Consider the following 12,726-nt stretch of genomic DNA (forward strand, 5'->3'; position numbering starts at 1 on the left):
TATTTACACTTCGATACACCTTTCGATTAGCGTTTGGTAGACATTATATCTGATATGCGCAGTAACTATCTAGTCAAGTGTTCCATTTCTTATGCGAAATTTCTATCAATTTATTCACCAGAAAGTGACTTTCGCAGGTTTTTAATCTCGGAAGTCATTTAAGTGTAATATATGTTTTTGTTTTTTTTAATCTCATCACGGAATAATTGCTAGCGGTAAGATTGGTCTTTTCAGTGTGGGTGGGTGAAATCTTTTTCACAATGAAATTAATCTTATGGATTTTTTAGTATACTGATGTAACACGAATTACATTCAAAGTTGATAGTTTCCCTTTTTTCACTGAATATTAGGGCAGAGTGGGGATCGTATTCTGAGTGAGAAAGAGAAGAACATTCAATATTTATATTTATTCCGACCTTTCTAGTCAAGTCCCAAAGCTTCGCATTAATTGTTCGTAATGCCGTAATCGAATTGTTTTCTGCATTAATGGTTTGAAGTATCTGACTAGAACAGTGGCTTCTATTACTCATAGGTCTATGAGCTTAGACTCCCTGGAGTTGTAGTCCACGAATACAAATAAGCTTCGTAGTCAGTCCTTACTAATAAAGTAACATTTGCACAAATGCTTAAGAATTACGAAATTGTATATCTTGCATGATACTTGAGAGAACTGTTAGATATGGATTTCTAACATTTAAAAGTAAATGATAATGTCGCTATCTACAAATCGGAAAAGAAATGTGGAATTTGTGTTTTATCTTTGCTGACCTTCGGATCATTTGTAGGGAACATGATTGATTTGATTATTTGAAGTTCAGAAACTAAAGTCTAACTTCCAGTAGATGTAATTGTGCATGATAAAATATTTCTGAGATTAGTTGGTTGTAATTAGAATTGAAGCAGTTTCATGACAGTTGACTTGTGTATCTCTAGTAGATAGCTGAAAAATCTAGGTTCATAAGAATTTATAATCTAAAATATCAAAAACACCCTGTCAGGATTATGGAAGAACAATCTTCTGATCTTCTTTTAAACCTGTTGTTATTTGATCAGTAATCCTGACCTTTCATGGTTGGGAGTTGCATAACAAAGTTTTATGTTCATAACAACTATTAAATTCAGTAAATATAAAAATTCCATTCTGCCTACTGATATCTTATTGACAGGATAGCAGGTTCCTAACCACTTTGCTGAGATGACCTGTTGGTATTATAAACTGACAGATGTTGAATTTTTGTATTCAACATCTGTCAGTTTTGGATGGACCCTCCATCGCTCAGTCGGTATAGATTAAGCCCTGTGGTCGGAAAGACCTGGGTTCAATTCCTGTCTATAACACAAGGAGCCTTTATCATGTTGTTTTGGCTAAATGTGAATAAGCTGAACTGGAGGTAGAGTTTTTACTCCCAGAAACTTGAGTTTTTATCTCTCAAAACAGGCACACTGATCCTGTGAACACGTACATTTATAGACATAAATACTTGCTGTATGGCAAGAAATGCATTGGGAAACCACTTTGTTCCATAATCGTTATTCTCTAGTAAAATAGCATATTGCTATCCCACCAGTAATAAGGTTGAGGAGGGATGTTTAGGATGGCATTTTTTTCTGTAGGCTTCTGTGCCAGACCTAGTCAAAGATCCTGTAAATGTTAAACATCTGCAAGTTTGTCCTTTCCACAGTGTTAATAATGCAGAATAAATTTATGCATCTAGTAGCAAAATTCATACTGCTGTGTGTGGGAAATTGAATGTTACCTCCATTATTTTTGACAGAAATAAGTATAGTAGTTTGCTGGCAGACATTTTAGGGATTAGCTCCTCGTTTGTGAGATAATTTATTTGTTCTAGTACTTTTCTAGAACAAATAAATTAACTTTTCTATTTAGTTTTCTACCACTTATTTGTTCTAGTACACAAATAAGTGGTAGAAAACTTCTTTAGGATTGTATGTGGTCAAAATTCAAATGTGTATCTATGCAGATATACGAAACAAGTGCATAACTTCCTTTTTTGTGTGTACAAAAGCAAGTTATTTTTCTGCATTTGGTACTTTCAAAGTAATTCAGATTTTAATTTTAGCATCAGTTGTACTCTTAATGTAGTTAATTATGCAGACTCCTCTGAAAAGTTGAAGTTATCCAAGGAAGACATCTTCTAATTGTCTATCTTATCAGATGTCGTCTCCTTCCAGGAGGTTGACTACCATAAGCTTCCACCATGTATGGTTTTTGGGCTTCTTTTACATTCTTCATAGGACAAAAAGCAGTCCTTAATATTTCCCGTCCAATCTGTTCTTTGTCTCCCTCTTCTTCTTTTTTCTTGCATCATGGCATAAAAAGGGGGAAAAAATTTTCCCTTTTCTTAATGATTTTCAACAGAGTCTTATCTTCTCCAGTCATCTCTAATATTCCTAAATGAGTTTTTTTGGCAGTCCATGGGACTCGAAGAATTCTTCTGAGGATCCACATCTCAAGGGCTTTTAGTTTATTTTCACAATATTTTGATATTGTCCAGGTTTCTGCTCCATATAGCAGTGTTGACCATATGTAGCATTTGGACAGCCTAATTGTTTTTGTGTGAATTTCCCTTGAGGTCAGACTTCTTTTCATGCTAATGAAGGCTGAGCTAGCAATTTCTATTTTTCTTAATATTTCCTTATCACACTTTCCATTCTCTGTAATTAATTGACCCAAATATAACTACTTGATCTGAAGTATTTCCTCTGACCTTAATATTTATATCGGGTATTTTCTCTTGTTACCAGCATGGTTTTGGTTTTTGAAGTTGAAATTAAGTCCATATTTTTCATTAGTTTCAACATCTCTTCTAGTATGTTTTGAACATTTTTTTTATTTTCAGCTAGCAGTACTGTATTTGCATATCTTAAGTTGTTCATATTCCTGTCTCCTATGCTGATCCTTTAAATATCTTCTAATTGCTGGAAGATATTTTCAGTATAGAGGTTAAACAATATAGGAGAAAGAACACTGCCTTGTCTGACACCCTTTTTTACTGAGAATTCCTCTGAAGTTTCTCTTGATATTTTTATTGAGGCAGTTTACTCCCAATATAGATTTATCAGTAATCTGGTATCTTTACCATCTACTCCTAATTTTCTGATGCATTTGATTAGTTGTTTATGTTGTATATTGTCAAAGGCCTTTGCGTAATCAATAAAAAATAAGTAGACTTCTTTCTGCTTCTTCGGATATCTTTCTATAATAGTTCTAATGTTGAAGAGCCCTTCTCTAGTTCCTTTATTTTCCTGAAAACCAGATTGTTTCATTAATTTCCAATTTGATTTTATGTTTACTTCTTTCTAGGATGATATATAACATAACTTTTGCTATCAGACTGATTGTTCTGTACTCCTCACATTTGATTGTCTTCGATTTTTTAGGTATTGGTAGGAATGTGGAGTGTTTAAAATCTTTTGGCAGGTGTCCAGTTTCATATATTTTGTTACATATGTCAGTCAGTGATCTTATAGCCTTATCATCTAAAGCCTTTAGATATTCTGCCATAATTCCATCTATTCCTGCGGCTTTTACTGGTTTCAATTTCCTAATGGCATTTCTTACTTCCTAGGTAAGAATACTAGGCCCCTCTAAATCTTTTTTGCATTGGCTTATCTATCCTATCATGATTGTAGAGTTCCTTTGAATACTCTCCATCTATCCCTTAATTTGTTTTTCTCCATTAGGATGTTTCCACTGATATCTTCAATGCAATTTAGAGCCTACTCCTTTTGCAAGATTTGCTAGTTAACTCCATAACTTTTTCATGAAGTTCTCTGGTTTTGTGCTTTTTGTCCAAAAGTTCAATTTCCTTGCATTTGTTGAGCTATGGTTCTTTTGCAATCCTACATTCTTTCCTGATTTCCTTGTTTAAGTTCTTGTATTCAGGACGAATTTTGTGTTTCTTTCTTTCCTTCATTTTCAGAATCTTGTCATTCATCGAGGGTTACTCATCTTCTCAAATTGGGGAATTGTTTGTTTTACTGCCTTTTTTATGCCCTCTTTAAATTTCTGCCATCTATCCTCAATCTTGTCTTTAGGGTAAGGATACTTGGTGTATGTATCGGGAATGTTAACAGCAGTGGATTGTGTCAGTTCCTTTAAAAATTTATCTTGTATTTCTTCATTTTTAAGAGAGCCAAGGTCATTTTTCTATGTTTTATAGGTTTCATTGTTTTCTTTAATTTTATTGTTGCTTTAATGACCACAGGGTTGTGCTCTGATCCAATATCAGCCCCTGGGTATGTTTTGGCTTGTAAGATGTTATTCCAGAATCTTTTTTTAATCATTATATAGTGAATCTGGTTCCTACAGCTGTCTCTAGGACTTCTCCATGTGTAAAGTCTTCTAGGAGGGTTGCTTAACAAATACTTTATTTAGCAACCCTCCTAGAAGACTTTACACATGGAGAAGTCCTAGAGACATTGTTTTCTTCACAGAACTGTTTTAATCTTTCTCCTCTTGGATTTCTCTGTCCCAAGCCGTGGTTTCCCATGCAGGAAGAGATCTTTTTTGAGCCTACTTTAGCATTTAGATCTTCCATAATAGTTATATCATCTGATTTAGCATTGTTAAGTGCATTTTGAATGCCTTCATAAAAACACTATCTTCATCTGGGTAATCAGAAGTAGGTGCATATATTTGGACAATAAAAATATTAAAAGGTTGAGCTACAATTTTTAATGCAATTATCCTGTCACTTATGAGCCAAAATCCAAGTAAGTATTGTGTAATCTTATTTTTTAGTACAAATGCTACTCCATTCCTATGACTGTCTCCACATGAGTATATAATTGAACGGCTCTTTCTGTTTATTTTTCCACTATTAGTCCATTTGACTTCGCTGATACTAGCATTGTCAATTTTCATTGCTTCAAGTTCTTGCATAAGGTTATCTAACTTCTCAGCTTCATATAAGGTCTTTACATTTTAAGTTGCAAGAATTAAGAGATTCTTGGTTTTCAGACATGAAGGATCAGGAGATGTCCTCCCTGGAGGGTTTAAGGTATCTTCATCATATGCTATTTTCATAGTATCTGGCTTATGTTCTCCAGTTTCTTTTTCTTCTTCCTTGTAATGTTTCCAAGAGACAAAAGTTGCAGTGTCCAACCTTGTCTCTATTGCTTAAATCCCACATGTTCTCTGGTTCATGGTTTACTACGGAAGGTTACATGGTGAGGTCCCTGTCTCTTCCACTGTGACTGGCCACATCTGTTTTGTCTCAGAGTGTGCCTGGACTGTGTCACATAGTTTGCTGTCATGCCTTCATTACCATTGTCAAATTAAAATTTGGTCATCTGCTAATTCTGCCATTCCAGTCTTCAAGTGCAACAAATGACCATGCCTAAATATCTATAACCTGCAACTGCAGATTCATGCATCCACTTGTATGCTATAAGAACCTGACTTTGCATATTTCTAACTATACTACTATACTGTTAGCTAACTTTCTGAGATGAATTTCCTTTGCTTGTCACAAGCTGATGAATTTTGCTTATCTAAGTTCTTACTAACTTGTGTCACTTCTTTTTCATTCATTACTGAAACTTTGGTCATTCCCTCAGTTTGTCCTCTTGTGTAAAATTCCACAAGCTTGATTACCTTCTTCTGGATCTTCACATTTGGCTTCTCTTCCTCTCTGCACTCCAAATGACCATTACAGAAGCACTCAGGATGTCTCATCAGAGCTTGTATGGTTGAAATAATTCCTTATTAGAAGTTACTGTTCTCTTTTTAATGTAAGGGTTTAACCACTCAATCTGATCTAAACTTATTCTGCCCATTATCATTCCCATGTCTAAAGCTGCATTGACCACTTATGACAAACTACGTTAATATAATACCCTTCCCACAATGCATAACCTTGCACTTGCAACATTGAATTGAACTGATTCATTATCATCTGTCCATAATATCAGTTTACTCTGATCAGAAACTTCCTTTACTCTTCCTTACTTGATCACACAGCAATATCCTACATATATTACTATTCAGACTAAATCCAGTATATTCTTCTGCAGCTTCTCCCACTTAAGTGGGGTCACTGTTGACAATGAGTCTCCTCCGCACCTTCCTGTCTTGGGCTGTCACCACATCCAAGTTCTTCAACCTCAAGTTCTCTTCTACCAGCTCCCTCCATCTCTTCTTTGGCCACCCACGCTTCTGCCTTCCTTGCACATCCATCTGCATGACCCTTCTTCCCACATATTCATCCTCCCTCCTCATCACATGACCAAACCATCTCAACCTTGCCTCCTGTATTTTCGTTCCTAAGTTAGTAATTTTCACTGTTCCCCTGACATAGTCATTTCTCAGACGATCCTTTCTGGTCACACTGCACATCCACCTAAGCATTCTCATCTCTGCTCCTTCCATCCTGCTGATGTTATTTTTCCTCAGGGCCACAGTTTCTATAGCATATGTCATAGCTGGCCTCGCTACTGTCCTATAGATTTTGCCTTTCAGATTGATCGGCACCTTCTTATCTCATAACACTCCAGCCATCTCCCTCCAGTTCCTCCAACCCGCTTGTATCCTGCATCCCACTTCCTTTTCAGCTTCTCCATCTTCTTCCACTGTTGAACCTAAGTATCTAAAGTCTCTCACCTTCCTGATGACATTTCCTTCCAGCTCCAGATCTATCTCCTGTCTGTCCTGTCTGCTGCCCACTGTGCAACACATACTGTCTTACTTCTGCTCAGTCTCATACCTCTCTCTTCCAGTACTTTTCTCCATCTTTCCAGTTTAGTTCCCACTTCTCTTGAATCTGCACACAGCAAGATGTCATCTGCATACAACATTGTCCAAGGTGCATCTTCTCTCACCCCCTCTGTTACCAACTCCATCACAATATTAAACAGAAACAGACTTAATGCTGACCCTTGATGCAGGCCAACTGTTACTTGAAAACTTTGTCTGTCCCAGACAGGTCCGAACACTTGTCTTCACATTTCTGTACATTTCCCGCGACAACCTGACATATTTCTCCGGCACTTTCTTCTCCCTCAGACACCTCCAGACTTCCTGCCTTGGCACTCTATTGTATACTTTCTCCAGATCAATAAATGCCAGATATAGCTCCTTTTGTTTCTCTCGATACTTTTCCATCATCTGCCATAATCCAAAGATAGCATCTGTTGTTGATCTACCAGGCATGAAGCCAAATTGTTCCTTTGCAATCTCCACCTCCTTCCTCAATCTACCATCAAGAACCCTTTCTAGGATTTTCATTGTGTGGGACATCAACTTTATTCCTCTGTAATTTTTACAGTCTTGTGCACCCTTTACCCTTGTAGTGGCAAACTTTCATGAACAGGTCTCACAGCAGGTCAATTCCCTCTTTCCCCCAGTGCTCTCCACTGGAATTCTGTCAGGGGCCCACTGATTTTTCCATTCCTCATCCTCTTCATGGCCTCCATCACTTCCACTCTACTGATGTTCTGCCCATCTCCTGAGTCCTTGCATTTTCCTCATTCAAAAGTCTCTCAGAATATATTTTCCATCTGTTTCTTATGTCCACATCCCTCCATAATACTTTTCCTTCAGCGTCTTTGATCTGCCTCACATGCAAGATGTCCTTTGCTGCTTTATTTCTACAACTGCCTAAGTTTAGAACCCTGTGACTAACCCACTTTCCATACTCTCTCTCTCTTAGACTTAGAACCTTCATGCATGCTAATTAGCAACTATCATTATTGCAGGCTTATTTGCATATACTTAACTCTAGAGTTTTAGTAGCTTTACCTCCTGACTCCTTCATTTCCATCCTTTGATCTATCTAGATGGTTAGTGAATTTCTTCTTTTTGACTACTGATTTCACTTTCTTCACCATGGCTATCACTGCCTTAGCCTGATCTTCCTTTTTTTTTTATACTGCCAGTTTGTCCATTACCTTTTTTTTTTCCTACACAGTGCCCATTAAGTAATGAGATTGAAGTGTGTTGTAATTGAAGTTGCAGCTTTAGAGTCGGGTGATGTAGCAGTTTTCGTTTGGCAACTGTTGAAGTAACAATGTGAGTGGAGCATGTCAGAAGTTCCATCATGGAGCAAAGAGTTGTGATAAATTTTTATTCCTGAGATTTGTTCCTGAGTCCCCCATCCACAGTGAACAGTCTTGTGGTAAAAATTTATCATAGCTCTTTACTGTGATAAATTTATCATAGCTGTGATAATTTTTATTGTCCTCAATACAATTCTTGTATTGAGGACAATAAAATTTTATTGTCCTCAATAACTGAGTCCTCAATACAATTTATTGTATTGAGGACTCAGTTATCACAAACTTTTTTTATTATCATAAAAAAAGTTTGTGATAACTGAGCTGTGCACAGGTGTTCTGCTGGTTTTCAATATTTAAAGAGGAGAGGGACTCCCTGAAGTGGCAAGACAATTTTTTTTCTTTTTTTTTTTTTTTTCTTCAAATGCTGCTGGAATTACCCACTCCAGATTTGTTCCTGAGCCCCCCACCCACAGTGAACAGTCATTATTATTTAGGAGTAACGCAATGTCTGTATGCCTGCATATGTGTCAGGAAAGAACTGTCCCACAACAATTGGTTTCTATTGCACACTGTGCGCTGCCTGAGAAGCAGTATCTGGCTTCTTGGTCTGTGTGATTGGGAATCTCCTCCCCTCCCCCCCAGATTTGGCTCCTGCAGACTTTTCCTCTTCCCAAAGATCAGGTGTGCCTTGAAAGGAGGGAGGGGTTTCAGGAACATTAACATCCAACACGGTGTAACCTACTCAAGGAGGTTTCCATTCAGCACTTCCACTGTGCCCTCGAATACCTGTACTACAGATGTAAATATTGTGTGGAGTTGGAGGGAAATTATTTTGAATCTATGTAATTGATAATAAGTTATATCAAACAAAGAACTATTTATTTAATTGATAAATAGTTCTTTTGTTTTGACATAATAATTGTCTCATTACTTAATGGGCACACTGTATATGCAGCTTTTGTTATTCTTAATCATCCATTTAATTTAAACGATACATCATGTGGACTGAGTGGAGGATCTTCAGTTGTTTGTTGATGATGCAAAGTTGAGAAGAATTATAAGTAGCACTGCTGATGTTAATTCCCTTCAGGAAGATTTGAATGGACTTTTTACTTGGACAAAGGAGTGGAGTTGTAGGCTTAATATTAATAAGTGAAAAGTGTTGCGTTTTGGAATGCAGAAATATAAGGCTCTGCACTATATTGATGGTGCCGTACTGCAGAAAGTGATAGAGATTTAGGAGTGATGGTTGACAGTACTCTGAAGTTTAGAGGGCATGTTGCAAAGACTGCTGCTATGACAACAAGTAATCTAACATGTAATAAATTTAGTTTATTCTTTTATCCAAGTGTGAGCAAACAAAGTTTGCACCTGAAAGTATCTTCAGGACTGGGGTAAGGTGGTACAACAATGGGCAACTAACTTGTTGCAAAGGTGGAGCAAGCTAACATCACTCCTATCTCAGTATCTTCCATAATGCAAAACACATCTGCTTGCAGATATGTATGTTATGCATTAAGGGAAGGGCCACTACCCAGACTAGTTTCAATCTTTATTGAGGTCTCTTCAGTGGGAGCCAGGCCCAAGTGGATATACCAGGCAGAAGCATTAGCAAGGTCATCTCTACCTATAGGAATTGCCAAAGTTAGCTTACTCCACCTTTGCAATGAGTTGCCTGGTGTTGTTCCACCTTACCCCAGTCCTGAAGATACTTTCAGGTGCAAACTTTGTTTGCTCACACTTGGATAAAGAATTAGACTAAATTTATTATAGTCTAACCAAGTGAAAAATAAACTTTCAGCATCTTTCTCTAATTCCAGAGTAATTTAATAAAAAGGTGGCACATCATTTGGCAACTCCTATAGGTAGAGATGACCTTGCTAATGCTTCTGTCTAGTATCACCACTTGGGCCTGGCTCCCACTGAAGAGACCTCAAAGGTAGAAACTAGTCTGGGTAGTGGCCCTCCCTTTAATGCATAACATTGTACATATCCGCAAGGAGATGTGTTTTGCATTATGGGAGATACTGAGATAGGAGTGTTGGTAGCTTGCTCCACCTTTGCAACGAGTTGCCCGGTGTTGTACTACCTTACTCCGGTCCTGAAGATACTTTCAGGCGCAAACTTTGTTTGCTCACACTTGGATAAAGGATTAAACTAAATTTATTATAATCTTAACTAAGTGAAAAATAAACTTTCAGTACTCTAACATGTACAGAAGTGGTTGTGCCACTATAAAGCACTGGTCAGACCACACTTGGACTATTGTGCTAAAATCTGGTCACCTGCTTCTCGGTGTGATTTGGAGACGGTTGAGAGGTGAGACAATATCATGACTTTGGACTGCTGGCTATGAAGAGGTTGAAAAATGTGGATTGCAGAGTTTAGCAGATAGAAGGAAAATAGGTGATAGGCATTTTAGTTAGATTTTATAAAGGATTAATTCAGATGAGATAAGGAGTAGAAGGTGAGATGGGAAAAACCAGAGGTCATCCCTGGAAGTCATGTAAGAGTGTGGTGAAAAGGGGTGTAAGGAGTAGATTTCTTAAGTATTTTAAGATTTGGTGTGATAAACTCCTACAATGAGTAACTCCATGGAGGGTGCAGTTTAATCTCAAGATTAAAACTGCATAATTGCTCTCCAGTTGGAGACAGAACAACAATCTCATTTATACCCAGATTCTCACTTATCCAGTCTTCTTGCATTAGACACATGCTGCTTAAGGTAATTTTCTCAATAACTCTACAAATTCTTTTCCTTGCATTGCATGCTTTCTGCTCTAGTTTGCACCCCAATAGTTAATTACCCATAATGATAAATCTTTTTTGGTTATAAGGAAGACTATTCCTGCCTGTCCTCTTCAGGTGATCTTGGTGTATAAACATGAACTGTTTTTTTGGTCCTGTTAACCTCTATTTCACACAAGTCTTGAATCCTTTTCTTTCATTTGGTGCTAAAAATTCATGCTTTTTTTATTTGATGCTTCTGTCATAGTATAAACCACCAGACTGTTTTCAAATTGAATACATTATGTTTCAAGTAAGCAGTTTGAGTTGATTCATCAAATTCCTTACCTTGCTGCTATAGTCATTGTTTTTTCTTGTCTGAGAATTAGTCTCCTGCCATTCTTGGACATTCCTTCCATGTTAATCATTTTTTCTCTCTGGAATGTCTTCTGTCATTTACTTCATGTTTCCATGCTCTTGTGAATCTACCTTGTTATATCTAATAAATATAGATAGATTTGTCTATCTATATTTATTTATTTTATAACAACAAGCTCGCAATCTTAACTTCATATTTACTCTTTGCTTATTCAACTACTTTCATATCTTCTCATCTCCTACTTCTCCTTTTATGTGGTCTGTTTTAAGCATTTCCATCACTTGTTTTATCTGTATGTATACAATCACATCATGAATCTTACTCTTGGAAATCATGCCTTTTGTTAGCATAAACATAACTGTATCAGTTAAATATCTATCAACTTTTTTATATACATATATCCCTGTCCCAGACTAGAGTAGTTTGTCTGTATTTTGCATTGTGAACTCTACTGTACTAGAACAGTTCTTGGAATGGGGAATTTTTTGTGCTATTGGTCTATTAGGATTTTGAATTTTCTGTTTAACCTGTTGGTTATTTTATAATTTTCCTTAATTATCCTGTTGAAATCCTAGGTACTGCCTAGGATTTTATGCTACTCTTTATTGAAGAAATGCAGACTCTACCAACTTTCATAGATATATTTGCATAAGAAATTAGTCATTTCTTTCCTGTTTAATTTTCTGTTAGTAGAACCTGATTTTTTGAAACAAATCACAAGAGTAAGTTAGATGAAACAATGTTGAAAATTTTTCTACTTAGTTATACTATAAATTAAAAATGCCTAGAAATTATATTCTTTGTTTAATCCTTTATCCAAGTGTGAGCAAACAAAGTTTGCACATGAAGTAACTTCACGACTGGGGGGGGGGGGGGGAACTTTTATGCTTGGATAAAGAATTAAACTAAGAATAAAATTTCTTGGAATCTTCAATTTATAGTAAAACCAAGTGGAAAAACTTTCAACATCTCTAATTGAGATGTTTTAGTAATAAGGGGGGTGGCACCTTAATATGACTTCTGCATTACTTCAACCTTGGTATCACTTCTGGGTCTGACTCCCACTGATGAGACCTGAAAGGTTGAAACTGGTCTGGGTAGTGACCCTTCCCATAATGCATAGCATTATACATGTCTAAGGATATGTGCTTTGCATTATGGGATACTAAGGTAAACAATGTGAAGTCATTAGCCTCTATGCCCAGCCGTGAAGTTACTTTGTACACAAACTTTGTTTGCTTACACTTGAATAAAGGATTAAACCAAGAATATAATTTCTTGGCATCTTTATTTTATAGATGAAACAATCTCTACATTATAAAAATAGAAATGTTTGGAATGTCACTACACTGCCACTAATTTAATCATAATTTCAGTTTTTTTGGAATTTTTACTGCTTTAAATACTAAGCACTTTCATAAATTGATAAATACTAATAATATAATTATTTACTTATTCTATGACATTTATTTTCTCCTTTAGAACGTAATACATCTTTTGAGGTCATCTGTAAGAAGCATTTTCACCATGTCTTCTGAACGTGAGTATTAAAGCTTCTTAATTTATTTTGTTACATGAAACTGATTTGTATTTTATTACAA

At 36.4% G+C, this 12,726-nt stretch overlaps 1 protein-coding gene across 5 annotated transcripts in view; it reads left to right on the forward strand.

Annotated features, from left to right (window-relative positions):
* Positions 1-12,726, forward strand: part of LOC150108180 (uncharacterized) — a 122,800-nt gene that overhangs the window by 34,500 nt on the left and 75,574 nt on the right. For 4 of the 5 annotated variants that reach the window (XM_090415636.1, XM_090415635.1, XM_090415639.1 and 1 more), the window contains exon 2: positions 12,608-12,665. In XM_090415636.1, coding sequence (XP_090271762.1) covers positions 12,653-12,665 — 13 coding nt within the window. In that variant the 5' untranslated portion in view covers positions 12,608-12,652. Of the gene's footprint in view, positions 1-116; positions 216-12,607; positions 12,666-12,726 lie in introns of those variants that run through there. The other variant, XM_090415637.1, reaches the window with a different exon arrangement.

The sequence above is a fragment of the Typopeltis vanoorti genome, chromosome 3 (assembly GCF_054136105.1).
Source record: "Typopeltis vanoorti isolate ZY-2024b chromosome 3, IOZ_Tvanoo_1.0, whole genome shotgun sequence".
Lineage (NCBI taxonomy): Eukaryota > Metazoa > Arthropoda > Arachnida > Uropygi > Thelyphonidae > Typopeltis > Typopeltis vanoorti.